Source organism: Manacus candei, unplaced genomic scaffold (assembly GCF_025592945.1).
Source record: "Manacus candei isolate 608988 ecotype Guabito, Panama unplaced genomic scaffold, ASM2559294v1 h1tg000050l, whole genome shotgun sequence".
Taxonomy (NCBI): Eukaryota; Metazoa; Chordata; class Aves; order Passeriformes; family Pipridae; genus Manacus; species Manacus candei.
Window position 1 is genome coordinate 37,118,637 of NW_026138098.1, and position 22,617 is coordinate 37,141,253.

General features: G+C 62.1%; 5 protein-coding genes across 8 annotated transcripts; 4 read left to right on the plus strand and 1 right to left on the minus strand.

Moving 5' to 3' along the window:
* The first annotated feature begins 2,211 nt into the window (after positions 1-2,211).
* Positions 2,212-9,186, plus strand: LOC127476603 (lipase member M-like). Of its 2 annotated transcripts, none has more exons than XM_051799709.1 (10): positions 2,212-2,338; positions 3,246-3,357; positions 4,250-4,367; positions 4,648-4,846; positions 5,705-5,814; positions 6,103-6,248; positions 6,672-6,818; positions 7,771-7,842; positions 8,761-8,826; positions 8,944-9,186. In XM_051799709.1, the coding sequence occupies exons 2-10, from the start codon at positions 3,253-3,255 to the stop codon at positions 9,175-9,177; spliced, it is 1,197 nt and encodes a 398-aa protein (XP_051655669.1). In that variant the 5' UTR covers positions 2,212-2,338; positions 3,246-3,252; the 3' UTR covers positions 9,178-9,186. The 2 variants fall into 2 exon arrangements, with proteins under 2 accessions (XP_051655669.1, XP_051655668.1); XM_051799708.1 differs by having other exon boundaries at positions 2,212-2,314.
* A 1,609-nt stretch (positions 9,187-10,795) lies between these two features.
* On the plus strand, positions 10,796-13,551 carry PAOX (polyamine oxidase). Its single transcript, XM_051799686.1, has 7 exons — positions 10,796-10,990; positions 11,342-11,834; positions 11,913-12,112; positions 12,368-12,623; positions 12,750-12,862; positions 12,939-13,096; positions 13,359-13,551. The coding sequence occupies exons 1-7, from the start codon at positions 10,846-10,848 to the stop codon at positions 13,509-13,511; spliced, it is 1,518 nt and encodes a 505-aa protein (XP_051655646.1). The 5' UTR covers positions 10,796-10,845; the 3' UTR covers positions 13,512-13,551.
* Positions 13,552-13,923: 372 nt separating this feature from the next.
* Positions 13,924-17,552, plus strand: MTG1 (mitochondrial ribosome associated GTPase 1). Its single transcript, XM_051799735.1, has 11 exons — positions 13,924-14,070; positions 14,161-14,225; positions 14,837-14,941; positions 15,034-15,114; positions 15,269-15,325; positions 15,981-16,071; positions 16,156-16,217; positions 16,395-16,491; positions 16,667-16,748; positions 16,849-16,961; positions 17,048-17,552. The coding sequence occupies exons 1-11, from the start codon at positions 13,965-13,967 to the stop codon at positions 17,143-17,145; spliced, it is 957 nt and encodes a 318-aa protein (XP_051655695.1). The 5' UTR covers positions 13,924-13,964; the 3' UTR covers positions 17,146-17,552.
* A 2-nt stretch (positions 17,553-17,554) lies between these two features.
* SPRN (shadow of prion protein) lies at positions 17,555-19,555 on the minus strand. 3 transcript variants are annotated; one of them, XM_051799740.1, is made up of 4 exons: positions 19,280-19,555; positions 18,795-18,826; positions 18,710-18,759; positions 17,555-18,243 (listed from the first exon to the last, which is right to left on the minus strand). In XM_051799740.1, exons 2-4 carry the CDS (start codon positions 18,822-18,824, stop codon positions 17,826-17,828), a joined length of 498 nt encoding a protein of 165 aa, XP_051655700.1. In that variant the 5' UTR covers positions 18,825-18,826; positions 19,280-19,555; the 3' UTR covers positions 17,555-17,825. The 3 variants fall into 3 exon arrangements, with proteins under 3 accessions (XP_051655700.1, XP_051655699.1, XP_051655701.1); XM_051799739.1 differs by lacking the exon at positions 19,280-19,555 and having other exon boundaries at positions 18,795-19,236; XM_051799741.1 differs by lacking the exons at positions 18,710-18,759; positions 18,795-18,826.
* Positions 19,556-19,658: 103 nt separating this feature from the next.
* On the plus strand, positions 19,659-21,841 carry ECHS1 (enoyl-CoA hydratase, short chain 1). The gene is made up of 8 exons (XM_051799736.1): positions 19,659-19,786; positions 20,278-20,475; positions 20,561-20,688; positions 20,790-20,889; positions 20,987-21,091; positions 21,169-21,288; positions 21,376-21,443; positions 21,547-21,841. Exons 1-8 carry the CDS (start codon positions 19,678-19,680, stop codon positions 21,610-21,612), a joined length of 894 nt encoding a protein of 297 aa, XP_051655696.1. The 5' UTR covers positions 19,659-19,677; the 3' UTR covers positions 21,613-21,841.
* The last annotated feature ends 776 nt before the right edge of the window (positions 21,842-22,617 follow it).

A 22,617-nucleotide genomic window follows, 5' to 3' on the forward strand; every position in this document is an offset into this window, starting at 1 on the left:
ACTAAACTACACAAGAGATTCTCAGTACAAATCCAGCTGCTCTTGATTGGCACCTTCTCTCCTTCCCAGCACAGGTGCTGAATTACACAGCAGCCTCAGAGCTGACACACTGCTCCCATAGCCTCATTCCACAGCCTGAGGATGCCAGGGAAGCCTCTCCTGCCTTTCCAACCTCTATTAGTACCTAGCAGTTAATACCTAGCAGTTAGTACCTAGATAACTAGCACTCAGTGGAGTCAGGAGGCAGAAGACTCAACAGTGGATGAAGTAGGCAACTATGCAAGTAAAAGGTGAGGTCTGTCTTGGTGCTGCTGAAGGAAACCTAATGGGAGAGTGGAAGAACACAGGCTGGTTTGGGGTTTCTCCACCCACAGGCTGCTTTTAACTCCTCTTGGGATGCACGCTGGAATTGCTCTCTACACAGCCTGTAAAGTCCATCTTATGCAAACCTCGTGAGGTTCAACAAAGGTTCAACAAGGTCCTACAGCTGGGTGGGGGACTGATGGAAGCTGCCCTGAGGAGAAGGGCTTGGGAGTGATGGTGGATGCCCTGGCCACATGTGCTGGCACCCAGACACCAACCATGTGCTGGGCTGATCCCACAGCGTGGGCAGCAGGGGAGGGGGATTCTCCTGCTCTATTCTGCTCTCATGAGACCCCATCTGCAGACCTGCCTCCAGCTCTGGGGGCCCCTGCACAAGAGGAACATGGAGCTGTTGGAAAGAGTCCAGAGAAGGCCACGAAGTTGTGAGGGGACTGGAGCACCTTCCCTGTGGAGACAGGCTGAGAGAGCTGGGAATGTTCTGCCTGCAGAGGAGAAGGTTGTGTGGAGACCTCACAGCACCTTCCAGGGTCTGAAGGGGCTACAGGAAAGCCAGAGAGGGGCTGTTTGTCAGGAACTGGTGTGACAGGACAAGGGGGAATGGCCTCCCTCTGACAGAGGACAGGGTTAGGTGGGATATTGGAAAGGAATTGTTCCCTGTGAGGGTGGGGAGGCCCTGGCACAGGTTGCCCAGAGAAGCTGTGGCTGCCCCTGGATCCCTGGAAGTGTCCAAGGCCAGGCTGGATGGGGCTTGGAGCAACCTGGGCTGGTGGGAGGTGTCCCTGCCCATGGCAGGGGGTGGAATGGGATGAGCATTAAGGTCCCTTCCATCCCAAACCATTCCATGATTCTGTGTTTCTGTGTGGTGGGATTTTTACACTCACAGGAGTGGGAAGACATTTTCAGAAGAAGCTCGAAGCAGACAAAGGTACAGCACTGGGGTAATGAAAGAGTGCAGGCCCTGGCCACGCCTGCCATCAGGAGGACAGCGCCCACACAGCGGTTGGGGCGCTGGCAGAAAATTACAGTCTGGAGGATGGAGCAACACGTGTGAGTTCTGGGCTGATTTCACAACCCTCATAGCACTCATAGGCCACGGCTGCTGTGGACATTGGAAGGCAACCATTAATCCGTGACCAGGAAGGCCATCCTCGAGCAGAGCAACCAAGGGCTGGGGCTCTTAGGTGGCCACCAAGCTATGGAGAGGCGCAGGTTGGACGGGCAGGGGCTGCAGGTGGAGAACAAACACCTTTGCCCTGTGCAGTACCCATCCCTTCAGCCAAACAGCAGCGTTGCATGAGCTCTCCTGGCGCTGCCGTCCCTCAGGGAGGTGAGCTGGGTGCTCCTCCAGGAAAGCCTCGCAGAGCTCCTGCAAACTGCCCATTGCCAATGCGACAGCCCGTGGCTGTTGGGGCTGTGTGGAGCCTGGGCCTGGGCCATGGAGTGACCACGTGCCTCCCGCTGAAGCCTGGCCTGTCCACGGTGTGTCCATGGGGAGGCCGGCACGCTCCGGAGGCCTTGTAGAGCTGGTGCAGCCCAGGTTCTCCTGTTGCACCAGGAACTCTCCTGAATGACCCCAGGAGTTAGGAAATGGCCCTTCACAAAGAAAAGCTTTTGGCATCTTTTTAACTGTGGCTATCAAGGGCTTAAGGTGCAACTCCATAGCCGGAATTCCTCCCCACACCACTCTGGGCTGCTTTGGCAAACGTAATCCTTTGCAAGCACGAAAGCCACGGCCACGTGGGCGAGGGGAGGGAGGAACCACAGGTGTGATCAGCACACAGCTGGTAATTTGGAGGGCACGTGAGGTGGCACAGCAGGGTGAGAGCCTGGCAGGGCTCTGGCACAGCGTGGTCCTTATAACGCCGGGGAGGACAGAGGCACCTCCATCCCCCCCACGGCCTGCTCAGACACCACAGCGGGCTCAGCCTGGCAACGTGCTGGAACTCTGCGTGGGTCAGACCTGTGCTGGAGCTCTCCCGAGGCTGAAAAGGCACTGATTGCTTTTTTTTTCTTGGTAATACCGTAGAGAGGCTTGCTGGGAATATTTCAGAGGGCAGATATGTCTCAGGGTGTGGGAGAGCCACCGGGAGGAGAAGAAGGAGGTAGAGAGTACCCTGCAATTCATGCTGCTGGGCTGGAGTTAAGCTCTGCCTTCTAAGAGCCCAGCAAAACATTAGAAATCATATATAATATTAACTGTGTATATTAAAAATAGATCTCTGCTCAGGTCAGGAGTCTCTAAGGTGATAAAAGGGGTTTCTGGTTTTTTTCAGGCTACGCTTAATTAATAAATTGTCTTCCTATGAGGCTTTACCAGTTTCAGTTCATAGAATCCTTCAGTTCATAGTGGGGTTTGGGTACAAAAGCTAAGCAATAGAGAAACAGAAAAAGTATAGATATAGATATAGTCACAGCCCAGCCAACCTAAATATGCTCTTTCTGTAGCATAAACTCCTCCTTTGGATTAATTCCCTCTGCGTGACAACTGGCCCAATGGTATTTTCTAGCACTTTATTTCTTGTATTATAGAGCTGGTTCTCTTCTTTTTACCACTAAAAATATAAGAAAGGCTCTTGCCTAGTACCAATCCTGTCTGCACAGAGGAGTGTAAAAAGCCCTGTGTAGAATGTAATGGAAGCTGAAATTGGGAATCCCCTCCCCTTCCCCAGCCCAGGCCTTGATATGGTCTTCAAATATATGAGAAACTTAACACATCATAACCAAGTGGAAACAGACATTTGTAGCAGTGTTTAATAATAAGAGTAATCAGCAGCACTGGAAACAGACATTTTTATATCAATGTTCAATAATAATAATAACAATCGACAACAATAATAACAACATTCATGTTATTGTTTTTATTGTTGTTGTTATTGCTATTATTATTCCTGTTATTATTACCATTATTGTTATTTACACAGGCACAAGATGTGGCTGTTCATTGCAGTCCTGTTTTTCGTACAAGCACCCACGAACTCCGAAGACGCCTCCGAGCAGAAAAAGGCTCTAAATCCCGAGGCTTCCATGAACGTTGTGAGTCGGGAGAGCTCTGAATTCCCCCTCGGGAAGCCTGGGGACGCTCAGCTGGGGGAGGGAGGGCTGGGGGTACCTACGTGGAGAGGGCAGTACGGCAGCACTGAGTGCAATTGTTAGCAGGGCGGTCAGAGGAGGGGATAATCCCGGCCTGGATTTGGCCAGATGTCTTCCCAGGGGGTAGAGATTTGTGCGTGGCTCCTGTCCTGCAGCTGCAGCAAGTTGCTCAGGGCCACGTCCAGGTGAGTCCTGGAAGTCTCTGAAGGTGGGTTTAGGTCGACCCAAGATGTGGGCGATAAATTGGCTGCCATTAACCCCTCCTGCCAACCTCGGGACACAGCGAAGTGTAGGCAGGATCTCAGCTGGATTTCACCAGATGGAAACTTCCTGAGCTGGGGAGTTCTCAGCATAAACGAAGCTCAGGCAGAGCCTCAGGAGCCGTGCAACAAACCCTATGGGGTTTATCCTATTGCCTTTCCAGTCAGCCCAGCTGGGCAGGTTCGATGCACCACCTTATCTGCCCCTCATATCAGCTCAGGGCGCGGCGTGACACCTCCTGCCCCCGCTGGCAGCCGCCTGTAAATCCTTTAGGCTTCAATCTCCGGGTCTGGAGCCGCTTCAAACCCCGCAGCAGCCCTCCCGCTCACAGGCACGACGAGACTGAGCATCTCCTCTTCCCCTGGGCATCGCAGCGGGGCGGGAGTGGGGTTGGGACGGAGCCTCCTCTCTCACAAAAAGCTGACCCAGAGACACCCCGGGCAAAGCAATGTCCCGGCTGCCACACCCCACCTGGGTTTTCCAAAGCCATCCCAGTGGATGAGGGGTGTGCTCTTCAAGTCAGATAAACACCCGGGCTATGGATATTTTTGCACCTGGGTTTTTCTTTCCCCAGAGCCAAATCATCTGCCACAGAGGGTACCCCAGTGAGGAGTATGAAGTCCTGACTCGGGACGGCTACTACGTCCGCCTGAACAGAATTCCTCATGGAAGAGAAAAGCCAAGGAGCAGAGGTACGGCTCTGTTTCCCTCAAAACCCGCAAAAAATAACCCTGAACATGAGCAGGTGAAGGGATGAACCTTACCAGGCCAGGAGAGTATTTGCTGGTAAAGCAAAAATACCAAATCCACCAGATTTCTCCTATTCACAGTCAAAGCTGTAACACCAGGAGACATCATCAAAATGCACATTGTATGTCCTCTGGCAGTGCAAGGGAGAGGCTTTATTGGCCTATTGGTGAGTAAATAGAAGAATTCTGGGTCAGGGAAATGTGCTCTTTCTTTTGCACCCAGGGGCCAAGCCAGTGGTGTTTCTCCAGCACGGGATATTCGGAGAAGGCAGCCACTGGGTGGAAAATCTGGCTAACAACAGCCTTGGCTTCATCCTGGCGGACTCTGGCTATGACGTCTGGCTGGGAAACAGCCGGGGAACGAGCTGGTCCCGCAGACATGAGCACCTTTCAGCTGACCAGGCTGAATTCTGGGATTTCAGGTGGGCTGGAGCGTGTTACAAAAGCCTGGCAAACATCCCTGCCTGTCACTAACCTCAAGGCAGAGGTGGGTGCCTCCAAGTAGGCAAGTCAGAGCACCTAATCCCTGGGCACAGCCTCTCCCAGAGCTCCTGGTGGTGTATCCAGGGAGGATGGAGGTATCTGTGCAGACCTGCTGCTGACACAGTGCCAGCATCTCCCTGCAGCTGCCGAGAGCACAGGGCTCTGCTGCCTGCTGGGGACACCCGTCCTGCAGAGACATCAGCCTTGTGCCAGGGCATCCACAGGGACCCCACTGAGCTGCCCACAGGCATCACTGCCACCTCCCCTCCTCCTAGACATTGTCCACAGAAACCTTGTCCCCATGAATGGCCTTTTTAAGCTGGTAGTGCCTCTCCAGAGCCAATCTTCAGAGCAGTGCTGGATTTTCCAGGCTCACAGACATGCTTGCAGAAAAACCTGATAGAGCAGGTCTGTGTTTCACCACATCTCACCAACAGGCACACGGGCAGGAGCTGGTGCTCCACTCCTGTCTGGGAAAGAGCATCCCTAGGAGTTGTTATCCTGGTGGGATCCAGCTCTGGATCTGCAGGGTGGCTGTGTGTGGCCCTGGAATGCACAGCTGGGCAGGCTCTGCACAGTTTATTTACTGCTCACAGAGGACTAAGCCCTTTCAGGGAAGGATGATGCCATGGCTGGAGGGAGGCCTTCAGGTCCTCGCAGTTTCAGGCAGCTCACAGGAATTTTCTCCTGGAAAATCAGCCCCTGATGTTAAGCCAGGCAATGCAAGGGAGCCAAAGCTCACAGGGGAGCTTGTTGTGGTGCTGCTCCAGAGCCAGCACACCCCTCCTGTGTTACAGCTTTCACGAGATGGCCATGTATGACCTCCCGGCCATGGTGGACTTTGTGCTGCAGAGGACTGGGCAGAAGCAGCTCTACTACGTTGGCTACTCCCAGGGCTGCACCATCGGTGAGTTCCTGGGGGTTCCACACCACGTTGCCTTGAAAAAGTTCATTTTGGTGTCTGTCAGAAGAAAGCAGAGAGGTCCATCTTTGCAGGTCCCTTGAAGTGCTTCATCAGCCACTTCCAACCACAGGGATGAAGGTGTTGTCTCCTCTCTTGCACTAATGATAAGTGGGAAGGTGGCAAGAGATGTCAGAATTCCAGCTGGAGATAATGCCAGCTAAACAGATCTGGGTCTGAGCAAACCCAGGAGAAAGATGGACCAAGTCTGAGGTTGGTTTTCTCTTTTCCCAGCGTTCATTGCGTTCTCAGCCATGCCCGAACTGGCTGAGAAAATCAAAATGTTCTTTGCCCTGGCTCCTGTGGTGACAGCCAAGCACAGCAGAAGTCCCTTCATGAAAATATCCTTCCTTCTGGATAAGAATCTCAAGATGATTTCGGTAAGGGATTGCTCCATGCCCTCCTGCCCTCACCTGTTCTAGGGAAGGGTTCATGCCCAGACACAACATCTGATGTGGCAGAAAACAGCTAATTCCTGCTGATTTATTGGCACAGACACGATCAGGTGCAGATGCAGTCCTGGATGGTCACTTAGCTGTGTTCATGTCTTCCATCTGTAGGATAAAACTTGTTGAATTCCTGGACAAAACACCTGGAAAAGAGCAGCTGTGCCATGTTGATTTTAATGGCAGTGGAAAATGGATCCAGTGCTTGGGGAAGGTGGGGGGGAAGAGGGGAGTCCTCAGTCTTAATTTCTCTGGTGTGTGTTCAGTCAGCTCCTGCAATGAGCTGTACACATCTCTGCACAGCAGGAGAGCAGGAAGGGGAATGCAGGAATTCCACCTTGCCCTTTGCTCCCGCAGCTGCTGCTCGGCAGGACGGAGGCGACCCTGCGCATGAGGAGGGCGTGGAGGTTCCTCCCCCGGCTGTGCACGCACAGGCTGCTGCACAAACCCTGCGCCAGCCTCCTCTTCCTGCTGGGGGGCTTCAACGAGAAGAACCTCAACACGGTGGGTGTGTCGGGCAAGGAGGGGATGGGGGAGCCAGATCCCTCTCACACTTCTTCTCCCAGGGCAGGAAAAGTCCCCAGGCTCTGCTGGGTGAATGTCAGTGGCCAGGTGGCACTTGACAACACCTCTGAGTTAGGGCTGCCTGTCCCTGTGGCCACCCCTGTACCCCTGGGGTGCAGCCCCTGCTCCTCCCCACCCACACCAAGGGTGCTGAAGCAGCATCTGGGTGACCACAGGTAGTTCCTGAGGTCTTGAGCACAGTCCTATGAGGAGCAGCTGAGGGAGCTGGGGGGGCTCAGCCTGGAGAAAAGGAGGCTCAGGGGGGACCTTCTGGCTCTGCAAGTCCCTGACAGGAGAGGGGAGCCGGGGGGGGGTCGGGCTCTGCTCCAGGGAACAAGGGACAGGACAAGAGGACATAGTCCTTAGCTGCACCAGGAGAGGGTTAGGTTGAACATTAGGAAGAATTTTTTCACAGAGAGGGTGATTAGATGTTGGCAGGGGCTGCCCAGGGAGGTGGTGGAGTCACTGTCCCTGCAGGTGTTTAAGGACTGACTGGACATGGCACTCAGTGCTCTGGGCTGGGGGACAAGGTGGTGTTGGGTCACAGGTGTGACTTGATGACCTCAGTGGTCTTTTCCAACCTAACTGATCCTGTGATTCTGTGATTCTGTCCCTGAGCTCAGACAAGGTACCTCATGGAGCTGGGGATCCTCCATCTTTCATCCCCATCATTCTCCTGCTGGTGCTGTCTTAGAGCAATAGGTATTTAATGACAATCATATTTCTGAACCTGACCCAGCTTTTTAAATGAAAATCATGTTCCTAAGCCTGACCCAGCTCTCTAGGCAGCAGGACTCAGCAGTGGCTGCTTTGGGAAACACATCACCTGGCAGTGCCACCCTCGCTCCCCTCCACTGGAAAGCAATGATAGCTTGGATATTTCTCCTTGCAGACACGGCTGGATGTGTACACATCCCACTATCCAGATGGGACCTCTGTCAAAAACATAGTTCACTGGGCCCAGGTAGGTTCCCTGAAACACAGATGCTTCATCCCTGGGATGGGCCCTTCACAGGGAGTCTGGTGTGTCCAGGGCAGATGTGAGAGTTCAGGGATCTTGGATATTGGCAGATCCTGAGAAAGTAAAGGCAAGAAATCAGGTGGACAGGAAAGGTGCTGAATGCAGGATGAGCTGCCCTGTGGGGACACCAGGCTGTACTCCCTGGACTGTGTCAGGCAGGACAAGGGGAGGGATGGGCAGAGCAAGGCTGGGGGCACCCTGGTGTTGGTGGGTGAAACCAGGCTTTACAAGGAGAGCCTGGGAGACCTGGACAAGGAGGTAAAGCGGGACCCAAGAGCATCTCCTCCTGCCCAAAGGGGTCCTGGACACCCCAAGCCTGGGCTCTGCCAGTCCTGCTGCAGCTGCAGCGTTGGCCCTGCTGGAAACCAGATCAGGCTAGAGACCCCCCCCCTTGTGCCTCCTTGCAGAGCCAAATTATAGGCAACAGGGAAGGCATAAAAGGTTGTTAAAGGAGATCCAGCAGCATCCTGCACACCCAGCTGGTGATAAGCAGGTTTTCAGAGGGAAGAGTGTGGCATCAGGGCAGCCAAGGAGTCACGTGCAACACCTCAGTTTGCACAGGGACAGACATGGAGCAGGAGGGCAAAACATCACTCTGTTAAAAAGGGTGGAAAGTCTGGCTTTGCAGGGGTGCCACCTGCTCCTGCAGCATCCCATGGGTGAGGACACTGACACCTTTCCTTGTCCTGTCTGTCCCCAGCCAGCTGGCGTGGTTGGCAATGGGCAAGTGGAGGGCAAGGACTTGCCCAAACTCCTTCCAAGCACCTTCTCATGATGTGGGCCTTCAAGGGGGCTGGGAGGTGCTGGACCCACACAGTGGCACTTGCTGGCCTCCCACACAGATCTACCCTCTCCTCCCAGGTGGTGAAATCAGGAGAATTCAAAGCCTTTGACTATGGCAGCAAAAACACCGCCGTGTACCACCAGGTAGGAGGCTGCAGGGGCAGTGCTGGCAGCTGGAGATGCCAGGGTGGTGCAGGGGTGGGTTGCCTTGCAGGGATTGACCACGACAGCCATTCCTCAGAGCTCCCTGTGCCCCTCCAGGATACACCACCCTTCTACCAGGTGGAGGAGATGCCGGTGCCCACGGCGGTGTGGTCGGGAGGGGAGGACTGGGCAGCTGACTGGAGGGACGTCCGCCTGCTGCTGCCCCGCATTGCCCACCTCGTCTCCTACACCCACATCCCCGACTGGTGCCACTGGGACTTTGTCTGGGGCTTGGATGCCCCCGGGCGCCTCTACAGCAGCATCCTGGAGCTGATGGAGGGCTCCTGGTAGAGTGGTGGCTCCCAGAGAGGTGCTGGTGGCCTGGCCCCTCTCCCTCAGCTGGGACAGCCCAAGGACATGATGGGACAATCCCTGCTGGGACAGTCCCTGCTGGGACAGTCCCTACTGTCCCCTCCTTCCTGCTGGTCTGCCATGCTTGTGGTGATGGTGCTTCCCACACATCCCTTGCTCATTGGGGTTTGTCCTCCTTGCTTGAGACCTCCTCAGAGACCAGTGGCACTGTGCAGACAGGGCACCACAGGGGTCAGCCGAGGTGTCAGGGTGGGCAGGAGCCACCAAGCCTGCTGGAAGGGCCCCAAGGTGATGGTGGTGATCCTGGGACCCTGCCACGACCCCACTGTGGCTGCCCAGGCTGCAGATTAGAGCACCCACCCCATGAGGAGATGGGAGGGAGCTGGGCCTGCAGAGTCTGGCTGTGAGAGCAGCCCCCAGCCATGGCACAGAAAGGGAGGGAGGGGATGGATAAGACCAAACCTTTCTAGACAGCAGTGAGGGGGCCTGGTGCCAGGTCACGGCCCAGGGGGATTCAGGTTGGACCTAGACAGGTCCCCAGGGAATTGGAAAGTCTCCATCTGGAGGGGTTTCAGGACTCTGCTGGGACAAGTCAGACACTTACCTGCACTGTTTGGTGACCAGAGGTCCCCAGGGCTGGCTGTCTGGCTGTCCCTGTGTCATCAGCACTAACACTCTGGGAATGCCTGCCCTCCCCTCCCATCCCTAGGAGCTGGTGACCCCAAATGCCCTGGGCTGGGGCTGGGTTGCAGGGCCACTGTTCCCCCCAGGAAGCTGCCACCAGGCTGATGTTCCAAGGCAGTGCATGGCCCCAGCCACACATTCCTATCCTGCTGCTTGCTGCAAAACCGGGGCTGGCAAAAATCCCTCCAAAATAAATGCTCGAAGGGGATTTCAGGAGCCTGCACCACAGCTCTGACGCCCCCGGCTCTTCCTTGCATGTGAACATTTTCCAGGGGGCTGCCAGGCCAGCAGGAGTGTAGTGAGGTGACCCAGCTGGCAGTGGCTGGGGCACAGTGGGTGCTCTGGGGGTCCCAGCTGGGGGCATCCCAGTACCTCACCACTGCCAGGGGGGGAAGGCACCAGGAATGCTCACTGACAAAAACAACACCAGCCAGCCTTGGGGATAGAGCGCTTTATTGTGTTCATGAGGGCTTTGGAAATCCCCGGTGAGTGGGACCACTGGGGGCAGCTCTGCCCGGAGCTGCTGAGATGTGTAGGGCCAGGACAGCGGGATGAGCGGCATAAGGTGGCTACAGGAGCGGGATGGGGAGAGGAGGAGGGTGGGGAGGTGGTCTCAGGGCTGCCCCCACCGCAGGACGGGTCCCCTTTCGCACCGCAGCCTTCTCCCACCCTCCATGGGCACAGGCAGCTGGTTCATCGCTGCACCGGGACCTACGGGTACCCATCCATCCATCCCTCCATCCATCCATCCCTCCATCCATCCCTTCATCGATCCATCAATCCCTCCATCCATCCCTCCATCGATCCATCCCCTCCTCCATCCCTCCGTCCCTCCATGCCTGCCTCTCTCAGCACACCTCTCCCTCCGTCCCTCCCTCCGTCCGTCCCCGCCGCTCCCGGGGGCGGTGCGCTGTGGTGCGGGCGGTGCCGGCGGCGGGGGCGGGTCCGGCGGGTCGGGCGGCCATGGAGGGCGGCGGGCGGCGGGTGGTGGCGGTGGGCGCGGGGCTGGCGGGGCTGGGGGCGGCGGGGCGGCTCCGCGGGCACGGCTCCCTGCGGCTGCTGGAGGCGGCGGCCCGGCCCGGGGGCCGCGTCTGCACCCGCCCCTTCGGTACGGCCGGGGGGGCCCGGGAGGCACCGGGAACACGGGAGGGGCGGCACCGGGAACACGGGAGGGGCGGCACCGGGAACACGGGAGGGGCGGCACCGGGGGCGGGCCCGGGCCGGGGCGGGGCGGGGGCACCGGGCTGGGGCGGCTGTACCGGGCTGGGGAAGCTGCACCTGACCCCCGACCCCGCGGGGCCCCTCCGGAGCGGGATCAAACGGGAGCCCGTCACGGGTGGCACAGCGCAGGCCGGGGCAGAGGCGGGGCCGCTGTTTTAGGGGGGCACGTGGGGTTGGGGGTCCTGCCACACGCACGGCTCGGGGTGACCCCTGTCCCTCCCTCCCTCCCTCCCGGCAGCGTCGGGGCTGGCGGAGATGGGGGCACACTGGATCCACGGCCCCTCGCCGGGGAACCCCGTGTTCTGCCTGGCCTCCCAGTACGGCCTGCTGGGTCCGGAGGCTGCCCTGGAGGAGAACCAGCAGGCAGAGGCGGGGGGACACCCCGCGCTGCCCTCCGTCACCTACAGCAGCTCGGGGAGGGTGCTGAGCCCTAAGGCGGTGAGCGAAGCCCGCGACCTCTTCTACGCCCTCCTGGCCTCCACCCGCGCCTTCCAGGGGTCCAAGGAGCCGCCGGCGCCCAGCGTGGGCCAGTACCTGCGGGCAGAGATCGCCCGGAGGGTGCCCACGATGGCGGGGGGCGTGGAGGAGGCCCGGCGGCTCCAGCTGGCCGTGCTCGCCGCCTGCCTCAAGCTGGAGTGCTGCATCAGCGGGACCCACAGCATGGACCTGGTGGCTCTGGAGCCCTTCGGGGAGTACGTGTCGCTGCCCGGCCTGGACTGCACCTTCCCAGGGTAAGCGCGGGGCTCCGCAGGGGACGCGGAGCAGCCTTTCGGGGGCCACCCCGTCCCCAGCAGCGCCTCCTCCCGCAGCGGCTACAGCAGCTTGTCCGAGCGCCTCCTCTCGGCTCTGCCCGAGGGCACCGTCCTGCTCAACAAGCCAGTGAGGACCATCCGGTGGCGAGGGTCCTTCCGCGAGGAAGGGGACGATTCCAGGGATTTCCCTGTCCGGGTGGAGTGTGAAGATGGGGACGCCTTTCTCGCCGACCACGTCATCATCACTGTCCCGCTGGGTGAGGAAATGAGGGCACCCACCCTTCTCCTTGCCCTGCCTGTCCCCTCCAACCAGCCAGCAGGGTTGGAGATGGGCAGGTGGAGGGGAGGGATTGCCCAAACCCCTTCCCAGCCTCTCAGACGGGAATTCTAGTGGGAGAGGGGAGGCTGGGAAGGGACTTGGGGAGGGCAGAGTATCTCAGATGCCATTTAGGAATCCAGCTCAGAGCTGCCTGATCTCCTGCTCAATCTCCTGCCCGATCTTGTGCCTGCAGGTTTCCTCAAGGAACGCCACCAGGAATTCTTCCAGCCTCCCCTTCCCGAGTGGAAAGTGGAGGCCATTCGCCGCCTGGGCTTTGGCACCAACAACAAGATTTTCCTGGAGTTCGAGCAGCCTTTCTGGGAACCTGAGCAGCAGCTCCTGGAAGTGGTGTGGGAGGACGAGTCGCCCCTGGAGGAGCCCAGCGCCGACCTGGAGGCCAACTGGTTCAAGAAGCTCATCGGATTCGTGGTCCTCCAGCCCCCGGAGCAGTACGTGAGGGGGATGTGGGGCGTCTCCCAGGCCTGCTCTGGGTGGCTGGTGGCCCATGAGGTGGGGCAGGGAGGGCACCACAGCCCCAGCGAGCAGCAGCTCTGAGCTCTGTGTCCCCCGCCCAGGCACGGGCACGTCCTCTGCGGCTTCATCGCGGGGAAGGAGTCGGAGCACATGGAGACGCTGAGCGACGCCGAGGTGCTCAGCGCCATGACCCGCCTCCTCCGCAGGCTCACAGGTGCCGCCCCCGCCCTCCCTGCCCGCCCCAACCCCCGGGGGATTCCAGGATCCCACCCCGAATGCCCTCCCCACAGGGAACCCCAGCCTGCCGGCCCCCAGGAGCGTGCTCCGGTCCCGCTGGCACAGCGCTCCCTACACCCGCGGCTCCTACAGCTACGTGGCCGTCGGCAGCTCCGGGGACGACATCGACGTGCTGGCACAGCCCCTGCCCGAGGACCCCCAGGACCCCCGGGTGAGGATGCATGCAGGGGGTGCAGCGGGGCGGGGGGACAGGGCACCTCCAGCAGCGCAGGGAAGCGGCACCGCTCCCACCCGTTGGGGGGGTGTTCACCTGCCGAGCTCCACGGCGGTGGGGGCAACCCCACTTCCCTAAAGTTTGGGGAAGGGAGGGCGCCCGCTCGCCGGTGTCTCCGCGGCGATGCCCCCCAGGGGCTCGGGGGGGGGGGGCGAGGGCAAGTTGTCACGGCTCGGCTCACCCTCCGCCCTGCCCGTAGCCCCTGCAGCTCCTCTTCGCCGGCGAGGCCACGCACCGCACCTTCTACTCCACGACCCACGGCGCGCTGCTCTCGGGCTGGCGGGAGGCCGAGCGGCTCAACCACCTCCTCCAGCCTCCCATCCCTCCTCCTCCTCCTCCTCCTCAGCCCTGAGGGGGGGGCGGCCAAATAAACGCGCCCGCTGCTTCGCTGCTGCTTTTTGTGCCGCTCGGTCTCCTTTTTTTTATTAAGAAGCCGCCAGCGCCCGCAGAGGCTTTTCTTCCAATCCTAATCCTCCTCCTGGCGAAGGGGCTGCGGTGTTGGTTTTTAATACCAGTTGGTGCTGGAGATGGTGTAGCGCGGGTCGTCCAGCGGGTCCTGCGCCGGGCCGGGCTGCGGGGCGGGCTGAGGGGTAGAGGCGGCTGCACCGGGTTGAGGAGCAGAACCGGTGGCGCCGGGGGTGCCGGGGCCAGCGGTGGGCACTCTGTGCCCACCGCTGGCCCCGGCACCCCCGGCGCCACCGGGAGATGCCGCCGAGCCTCCCGGGCCCCCCTGAGGCTGCGTTTCCGCCATGGCTGCGACTTCCGCTTCTTCCGGTGTCGCGCCGGAAGTGACGCGCCGGAGGCCATGAGGGTGTGGGCAGGGCCGCTGAGGGCGGCCGGGGCGTTCCGGGAGCGCTTCGACTTCGGCGGCCGCGATGTGGCCTCTTGGTTCCCGCGGCACATGGCGAAAGGTGAGGTGGTGGGTTGAGGCCTCCTCACACACACACGCGCAGACAGAGGGGCGAGCTCACCCCGGCGCTGTTTTGTTGTTGTTGTTGCAGGGCTGCGGCAGATGCAGGCGGCGCTGCGCCGCGCTGACTGCCTGGTGGAGGTGCACGACGCTCGGATATCCTCCGCACTCGCTTTAAAAAAAAAAAAATAAAAAATCTCCCTCACCCCCTTCTCCCCTTCCGGAGCAATTCTTCTCCCTCCAGACCACCCCTTGTCCCTCTCCAGACCACCCCTTGTCCCTCTCCAGACCACCCCTTGTCCCTCTCCAGACCACCCCTTGTCCCTCTCCAGCCACCCCTTGTCCCTCTCCAGACCACCCCTTGTCCCTCTCCAGCCACCCCTTCTCCCTCTCCAGCCACCTTTTCTCCCTCCAGACCACCCCATCTCCCTCTCCAGACCACCCCATCTCCCTCTCCAGACCACCCTTCGTTTCCCTCCAGAGCACCCCTTCTCCCTCCAGAGCATCCCTTCTCCCTCCCCAGTCACCCCATCTCCCTCTAGGCCACCCCTTGTCCCCCTTCAGCATCCCTTCTCCCTCTCCAGAGCATCCCTTCTCCCTCTCCAGAGCATCCCTTCTCCCTCCAGAGCATCCCTTTTCCCTCTCCAGACCACCCCTCGTCCCTCTCCAGACACCTCTTCTCCCTCCAGAGCGTGCCTTCTCCCTCCCCAGCCCCGTGTCCCCCCTCTCCCCTGGCTGTCTCCAGTTGCTGCCCTTAGCACTGCCACATCCCGGTGTCGGGCCGTAACCCCGCGCTGAAGGAGGCTCTGGGCATCCGCCCGCACGTCCTGGTGCTGAACAAGATGGACCTGGCTGATCCCCGCCGGCAGCCGGTGAGCGCCAGGGCAGGGCAGGGCTGGGCTGGGCGGGGGCAGCGGTGGGGGCACAGGGAGGTGACAGCAGAGGCTCTCCCCGTGCCCCGCAGGCGGTGTTGGAGCGGCTGAAGGAGCAGGGGTGCCCGCAGGTGGTGTTCACTGACTGCCAGCGCGATGTCGGGGTCAAGAAGGTAACGGGGCTGCAGCCCAGCCCTGCTCCCTGGGAGCTCCCAGCCTTCAGGGCCCCAGGTGGCTGCTCCAGCTTCCCAAGTCCTCTGCTCAGCCCCCTGGCACAGTGTCTGTGGCTGCTGCAGAGTGCCAGCCCCTGTCCCTGTTTCCCTGCAGATCGTCCCCCTGGTTGCCCGGCTGGTGGCTGAGGGCCCACGCTACCACAGGGCCGAGGTGAGACACAGAGTCACAGAATATCCTGAGCTGGAGGGGACCCAAAGGATCATCCAGGACAACTCTTGGCCCTGCCCACGACACCCCAGCAATCCCACCCTGTCCCTGAGGGAATTGTCCAAACCTTCCTGGAGCTCTGGCAGCCTTGGGGCTGTGCCCACTGCCCTGGGGAGCCTGTTCAGTGCCCCACCACCATCTGGGGGAAGAACCTTTCCCTGAGATCCAACCTGACCCTGCCCTGACACAGCTCCAGCCATTTCCTTGGGTCCTGTCACTGGTCACCAGAGAGAAGCTCCATACCCCAGTGAGGTCTGACCTCAGTCTCCTCCAGCTGAACAGACCAAGTGCCCTCAGCCCCTCCTTGTGTGGCCCCTCCAGGCCCTTCCCCATTCCCATATCCCTCCTTTGGACTCTCTCTTTTAAATCTTTTTCATACTGTGGTTCCCAAAACTGCCCACAGTGCTCGAGGTGAGGCCACCCCAGTGCAGAGCAGAGGGAGGGTCACCTCCCTCTCCAGCCAAGGGACGAGGCAGCTCCTGCACGTGCCAGAACTGCTAGCAAACCCCGGGGGGGGTTGGCTGTGGCTGCTGCCCCTCACTGCTGGGGTGGATGGCTGATAACCAGCGTTCCTTGCTCGTGTTTCCCTGGCTTCCAGAGCTCCGACTTCAACATCCTGGTGATCGGCGTGCCCAATGTGGGCAAATCCTCACTCATCAACTCCTTGCGGAGGCTGCACCTCAAGAAGGGTATTTCTCCGTGGTGCTAGGGCTTGGGGAGGAGGTGGGGCACAGTGTCCCTTGCTTTCATAACCATGTCCCTTTTTCCCCCAGGGAAAGCCACGGTGGTGGGGGCCGAGCCGGGCATCACCAGGGCAGTGCTGACCAGGATCCAGGTACTGTCCCTGCAGCGCAGCGGCTGGGTGGGCTCTGCCTCCCACATCCTGGACAGACCTTTATGCCCACAGACTGATCTCAGGGTTGCTCAGGTCCCCTTTCCAGCAGGACCTTAACATCAGCTCATTAGCCACGTGGGAGTCCATGGTGCTAATTACCAGCCCTGCTTTCCCCAGGTCTGCGAGAAGCCCCTGATGTACCTGGTGGACACCCCTGGTGTGCTGCCCCCGAAGCTGGGGGATGTGGAGATGGGCATGAAGCTGGCACTGTGTGGTGAGGTGGAGGCCGTGGCTGGCTGGGGGGAGTCCCCAGACGTGGCCTCGGGGCCTGGTGCCCGAGGCCAGGGTGGGAGTCTGCTCAGGGCCCCTGGGTGCCATGGGGATGGCGGGAGGCTTGGCCAGGGCTCAGCAAGGGCTTGGGGGAACTGGGGCTTGACCCTCTTTTCCAGGAGCCATCCGTGACCACATGGTGGGGGAGGACATGATGGCTGACTACCTGCTGTACACCCTGAACAAGCATCAGCAGTTCGGGTGAGCTGCAGGGGAGCCGGGGAGGGGTCCCGGGAGGGCTGTGGAGGCCCCATCCCCGGGAATGCTGTGGGGAGTGTGGGATGAGCTGTCCCTCCGGCAGGTACGTGCAGCGCTACGGGCTGGGCGAGCCCTGCGACCACATCGAGCCCGTGCTGAAGCACGTGGCCCTCGCCCAGGGCCGCACCCAGAAGGTGACAGTGCTGACGGGCACAGGTGAGTGCCTGGGGGGCTCTGGGGCACAGGGCTGGGAGTCTGGGGGTCCCTGCTGACCCTCCTTCTGCACCCACTGCCATCTCCAGGGAATGTCAACGTGACGATGCTCAACTACACGGCCGCTGCCTACGAGTTCCTGCGGGACTTCCGAGCGGGACGCCTGGGCAGGGTGACACTGGACTGAGACCTGTCCCATGGGAGAGAGGCACTGCCTGCAGCTGTGCGGGCAGGGGACACCCCAGTGCCCCACGGGGCTGGGGACACCTCAGCAGGGAGCTCTGGTGTGTGATTGAAGTGGCTCTGCTGGGGCAGCTCCTGGTTCCAGGCAAAGCGCCGGAGGGACAGAATGCCAATGGTGGAAGCTGAGGTTGCCCTGTGGTGTCACTCCATGGGGAGCTGTGCCCACCCCAGGGGGCCTGGGGCAGAGCTGGTGCCTCCGGCTGGGACAAAATCCCTGGGGAGCCATTTCATTGCTGTAGCCTTGGCCTGCTCAGGGACCTCCATCCTGAAATAAAGCCTGTGTGGGCAGGGGGCCGGGCGGTGGCCATCCCAAGGTCCTGCCCAGAGCCCCTTGTCCCGCATCCAGCCACACCTGCTTTCGTCCAGCTTTATTGTCGCCTCCTCGTCCTCGCGAGGCCAGGGACAGAGGCGCGGTGCGAAGGGGTGCCCGAGCCGGCGGGGTTTGGCACGGCATGAGGGGAGGTGGTGGAGGGGCTCCCGCGGGGGTCCTGCCCCGCTGGCAGTGGGTGGGCACAGCCCCAGGAGCTGCTGCTATCCCGGGGCACGGGGCTCAGCCCCCGGTGGGGCGCCCGGTCCTCGCGGCGTCCTGGGTGCTCCGGGCACGGTCGGGTCCCCCGGGATCCATCAGCGGCGGAGGAGCGCGGCCAGCGGGCAGAGCCAGGGCAGCGCCCGGCCCGGCGCGGTCCCGGCGGGCGCGGCGGAGGTCCAGGCGCTGGCGGCCGCCGTCCAGTTGCCGTCGCGGTAGTCGACGCCGTCCCCCGCCTGCAGCTCCCCGGAGAGCCGCGCCCGGCGCAGGGCCGCCCCCGCCGCCACGCCGGCCGCCGCCCCCGCCGCCGCCGCCCCGGCCACGCGCAGGGCGGCCCCGGCAGAGCCGTACCGGGGCACGGCCGCCCTGGGCCGGGCGCGGGCCGCCCCCCGCGCCGCTCCGCGGGCCGCCCCCCGGGCGCCGCCGCGCCCGCCCTTGCCCGCCGCCGTGTCGCAGAAGGCGGCGGCCAACAGCACCAGCGCCCAGCACGCCGCCGCGCTCCGCCGCATCCCGCACCTGCCGCAGGGACGGAGGGAGGGATGGAGGCACAGCCCCGCCGCTCGGCCGCGTCTCGCTCCCGCGGGTGCCGGGGCCGCGCACGCCCGTGTCACCGCACACGCGGCAGCGCACGGGTTGCATAAACGCGCTCCCCCCCGCCCGGGTGGGTGATGCTCCTGCACATGCTCCTGCACACGCAGCCACGCGCGCTCCCGCACGCCCGTGTGGGTGACGCTCCCCCCGACCCGTGCGGATGGTGCTCCTGCACGCGCCCGCACACGCACATTCCCGCACACCCTGTGGATGATGCTCCCGTACATTCCCGCACACCCTGCCGATGATGCTCCCGTACATTCCCGCACACCCCTGCCGATGATGCTCCCGCACATTCCCGCACGCCCCTGTGGATGATGCTCCCGCACAGCCCTGTGGATGATGTTCCTCTACATTCCCGCACACCCCTGTGGACGATGCTTCCGCACACCCGCGCACACCCGCGTGGATTATATTCCTGTACAGTCCCGCACACCCGCGTGGATGATGTTCCTCTACATTCTCGCACACCCACATGGATGACGCTCCCGCACATTCCCGCACATCCCTGTGGATGACACTCCTGCAAATTCCCGCACATCCCTATGGATGATGCTTTCACATTCCCGCACATCCCTATGGATGATGCTTTCACATTCCCGCACATCCCTGTGGATGATGCTTTCACATTCCCGCACAGCCCTGTGGATGATGCTTTCACATTCCCGCACATCCCTGTGGATGATGCTTTCACATTCCCGCACATCCCTATGGATGATGCTTCCACATTCCCGCACATCCCTGTGGATGACTCTCCCGCACATTCCCGCACATCCCTGTGGATGACTCTCCCGCACATTCCCGCACATCCCTGTGGATGATGGTTTCACATTCCCGCACATCCCTGTGGATGATGGTTTCACATTCCCGCACAGCCCTGTGGAAGACGCTCCCGCACACCCGCGCACACCCGTCCGCGGGGCACACTCACCCCCCCGCCCTCCCCACCCGGGGTACTCACCGGGCCCGGGGCACCGCCGGCTCGCTCCGCTCCGCTCCGCTCCTCCCCGGCCGCACTCCCGCCGCCGCGCTCCCGCCGCGCCCCCCCCGCACGCCCCCCACCCCACGCGCGGGGGGCGGCGGGGGAATCCCCCCTGCGCTCCCCCCGGGGCTCTAAGCCCCGCTAATCCCGCGGCCCGGCCCCCCCGGCTCGGCGGCGCTGCCGGCGGGACCCCCCGCGCCGGGCTGGGGGCGGGCCCGGTGCCCCCTCAGAGGGACCGGGGGTCCCGGCCCCGCCCCGCGGCCCCGTCGCGGCCAATGGGGATGGCGAGCGGCGGGGCGGGGCCGCCTCGGCCAATGGGCGACGGCGGGAGGGGCGGGGCCGGCGCGGTGGGCGGGGCCGCTCTGCCGCGCTCCGCCATGGCCGCCGCGCTGCGAGCCCTCCTCCGCCCCACCGCCGCCGCGCTGCCCCGGGCGCGGCCCCCGCCGCCGCTCCGCAACCCCGCCGGCACGCGGGGCTGTAGCGCCGGTGAGCACCGGGGCACGGGGATGGCACCGGGGGCTGGCGGGGGGTGGGCTTGGCCGGAGGGGGTGGTGAGCACCGGGTCCCTGCACCGGGCACGGTCCCAGCATCGGGCATGTGCCCAGCAACTTGCACGCGGTCCCTGGGCTGCGCACCAGGACGGGGTCCCTGCTCCGTGTACGGTCCCAGCACCGGGCACGCGGTCCCTGGGCTGTGCAGCAGGTCCCAGGGTGCCTGCGCCATGCCCCGGTACCGGTGGCTCGCCGTCCCGGCGCAGGGTGGTCCCGGGGCTGCACCTGCCCAGGGCAGGGTGACGCCGGCAGCTCCCCCGAGCCGAGACCCGCGGACACGTCCCCGCCGGCTGCCGGTGACCGCTGGCGTGAAGGTCGCCTTAATATAGCGCGGGGCGGCGGCCGGACCTGGCCAGGGGTTGTCAGGGGTCTCACCCCGTGCCCGGCAGCCGGTGGGCTCACGGGCCGGTGCCGGGGCGGCGGCAGGGTCCACGTTCCAGTACCTGTTGGTGCAGAAGACGGGGGCGCAGAAGAACGTGGGGCTGATCCAGCTGAACCGGCCGCAGGCGCTGAACGCGCTCTGCGAGGGGCTGATGGCCGAGCTGCGGCAGGCACTCGAGGCCATGGAGAGTGACCCGCAGGTGGGAGCCATCGTCCTCACCGGCAGCCAGAAAGCCTTTGCAGGTAGGGCGAAGACACCTCTCCCCATCCCAAAATTTTGGGGAAGGTTGGGGGAGGAGTTGGTGTCCCAGCCCACTTCCCTTTGCAGCCGGCGCGGACATCAAGGAGATGCAGAATAAAACCTTCCAGGAGTGCTACAACGGCGCCTTCCTGGGCGGCTGGGACAAGGTCTCCGTCGTCCGTAAACCCATCATCGCCGCTGTCAATGGCTACGCCGTGAGTGCCCCCCGCCTCTCCCTGTACCCCCTGACCCCCCAGTGCCACCCCCTGACCCCCCTGTGCCACCCCCTGACCCCCTCGTGCCTCCCCTGTCCCAGCTGGGTGGCGGGTGCGAGCTGGCCATGATGTGTGACATCATCTACGCCGGGGAGAAGGCGCAGTTCGGGCAACCCGAAATCCTGCTGGGAACCATCCCAGGTGAGCGGCGGGCACCGGCCAGGGGGTTCCAGCCCGGCTGGAGTGGGGACACCCAGCTATCCCTCTCTGGACCTTCCCCTTCCCTACATGCATCCAGGTGCTGGCGGGACGCAGAGGCTCACCAGGGCGGTGGGGAAGTCGCTGGCCATGGAGATGGTGCTCACCGGGGACCGGATTTCAGCAGCGGAGGCCAAGGAGGCAGGTAGAGGCGTGGGCCAGCCCTGGCACTGCAAGGGACCAGCAGGGAGCCACCCCCCCACTTCCCACTGCCCATCCTAGGTCTGGTCAGCAAGGTGTTCCCCGTGGAGAAGCTGCTGGACGCGGCCATCGCCTGCGCTGAGAAGATCGCCAGCAACTCCAAGCTGGTGGCTGCCCTGGCCAAGGAGTCAGTCAATGCTGGTAGGGACTGGGGGGCCAATTGGGAACCCCTTGGGGGGGCTGTGGGGCCAGGCAGAGGGGTCTCCCCAACTTCTCCCTTTCTCTCAGCCTTTGAGACGACGCTGACAGAGGGGAACAGGACAGAGAAGCGTCTCTTTTACGCCACCTTTGCCACTGTGAGTAGAGGGATCTGCCCCATGGTGGGGGGGATCAGCCCCATGGTGGGGGGATAGTGGGGCTGCCACAGCCCCCCAAACCTCACCTCTCTGCTCCTCCCAGGATGACCGCAAAGAGGGGATGACGGCCTTTGTGGAGAAGCGCAAGGCAAAATTCACCGACAGCTGAGCCCGAGGAGCTGCAGTCCTCAGGGATGTGCAGGTCCCCAGGGATGTGCAAGTTCCCCGGGCATGTGCAGATCCCCAGAGTGGTGCAGGTCCCCACAGCCACCTGCTGCCCCTCTGCCTTACCCCGTGGAGGGGACTGGGACCCATTGGCAAGCAATGCTTGGGTGACAACCAGCAGTGGGGACCACCTCTGCCTTTGCTATTAAAACATTTTCTAGGTGCTGCCGGGACATGGGGTGTCCTTCTCTGAGGTCCTGCCTCAGCTGGGAAAGGTTTGGGTTCACTGAGACCCTCCACTCTGTCACACTGCTCTCTGACGCTGGGCTGGGCAAGAGCAGACTCATGGAGATCTGTGTGTCCCCCGGGAAGGGGACAGCCTGTGGCACTGAGTCACCCGTCCCAGGGCATCATCCTCACCCTGCTCGGGGTCTTGGGGCAATCCCAAGGAGGGGGATCCCTCAGGTTTAGGGCCCTGTACTTAGCAGCAGGTTTCTGGCAGCAACAAGGAGCCCACCAGGACATTGGAGAGGGGAGTGGGTTTATTGGGGGGGCCTCAAGGATGGGTAGGGAAGGATGAGTCCCCCAAGGGAGCCCCAGGGGTAGCTCCCACCCCTCATTTCACAGTCTGGGCACATCTGCACTCAGCTGTGGTAGAGATGGTCTCGGTCCTCCTCTGGGCCATTCTGCACCTGCAGGGACAGCATCCGGGGTGGCTCACGGACATCCACCTTCCTGGCGTCGTCCTGGGGGTGGTAGAGGTGGTCTCGATCCTCCTCTGGCTCTGCCTGGACTTGTGGGGGGTGCCAGGCCCTTCTGGACACAGCCTTTCTACCTGGTTTCACCTCTTCGGAGAGCTCCCACTCCTCCAGCACATCCACACCCGGGATGCTGGAAGAGGGGAGCAAAATCAGCGAGGAAAGGTTGCTAAATACCACCCTGCCCCAGGGGAATTCCACCCTATCAGAGGTCAGGGACCCTGGCAAGATTCCCCCCCACCCCAGGAAGC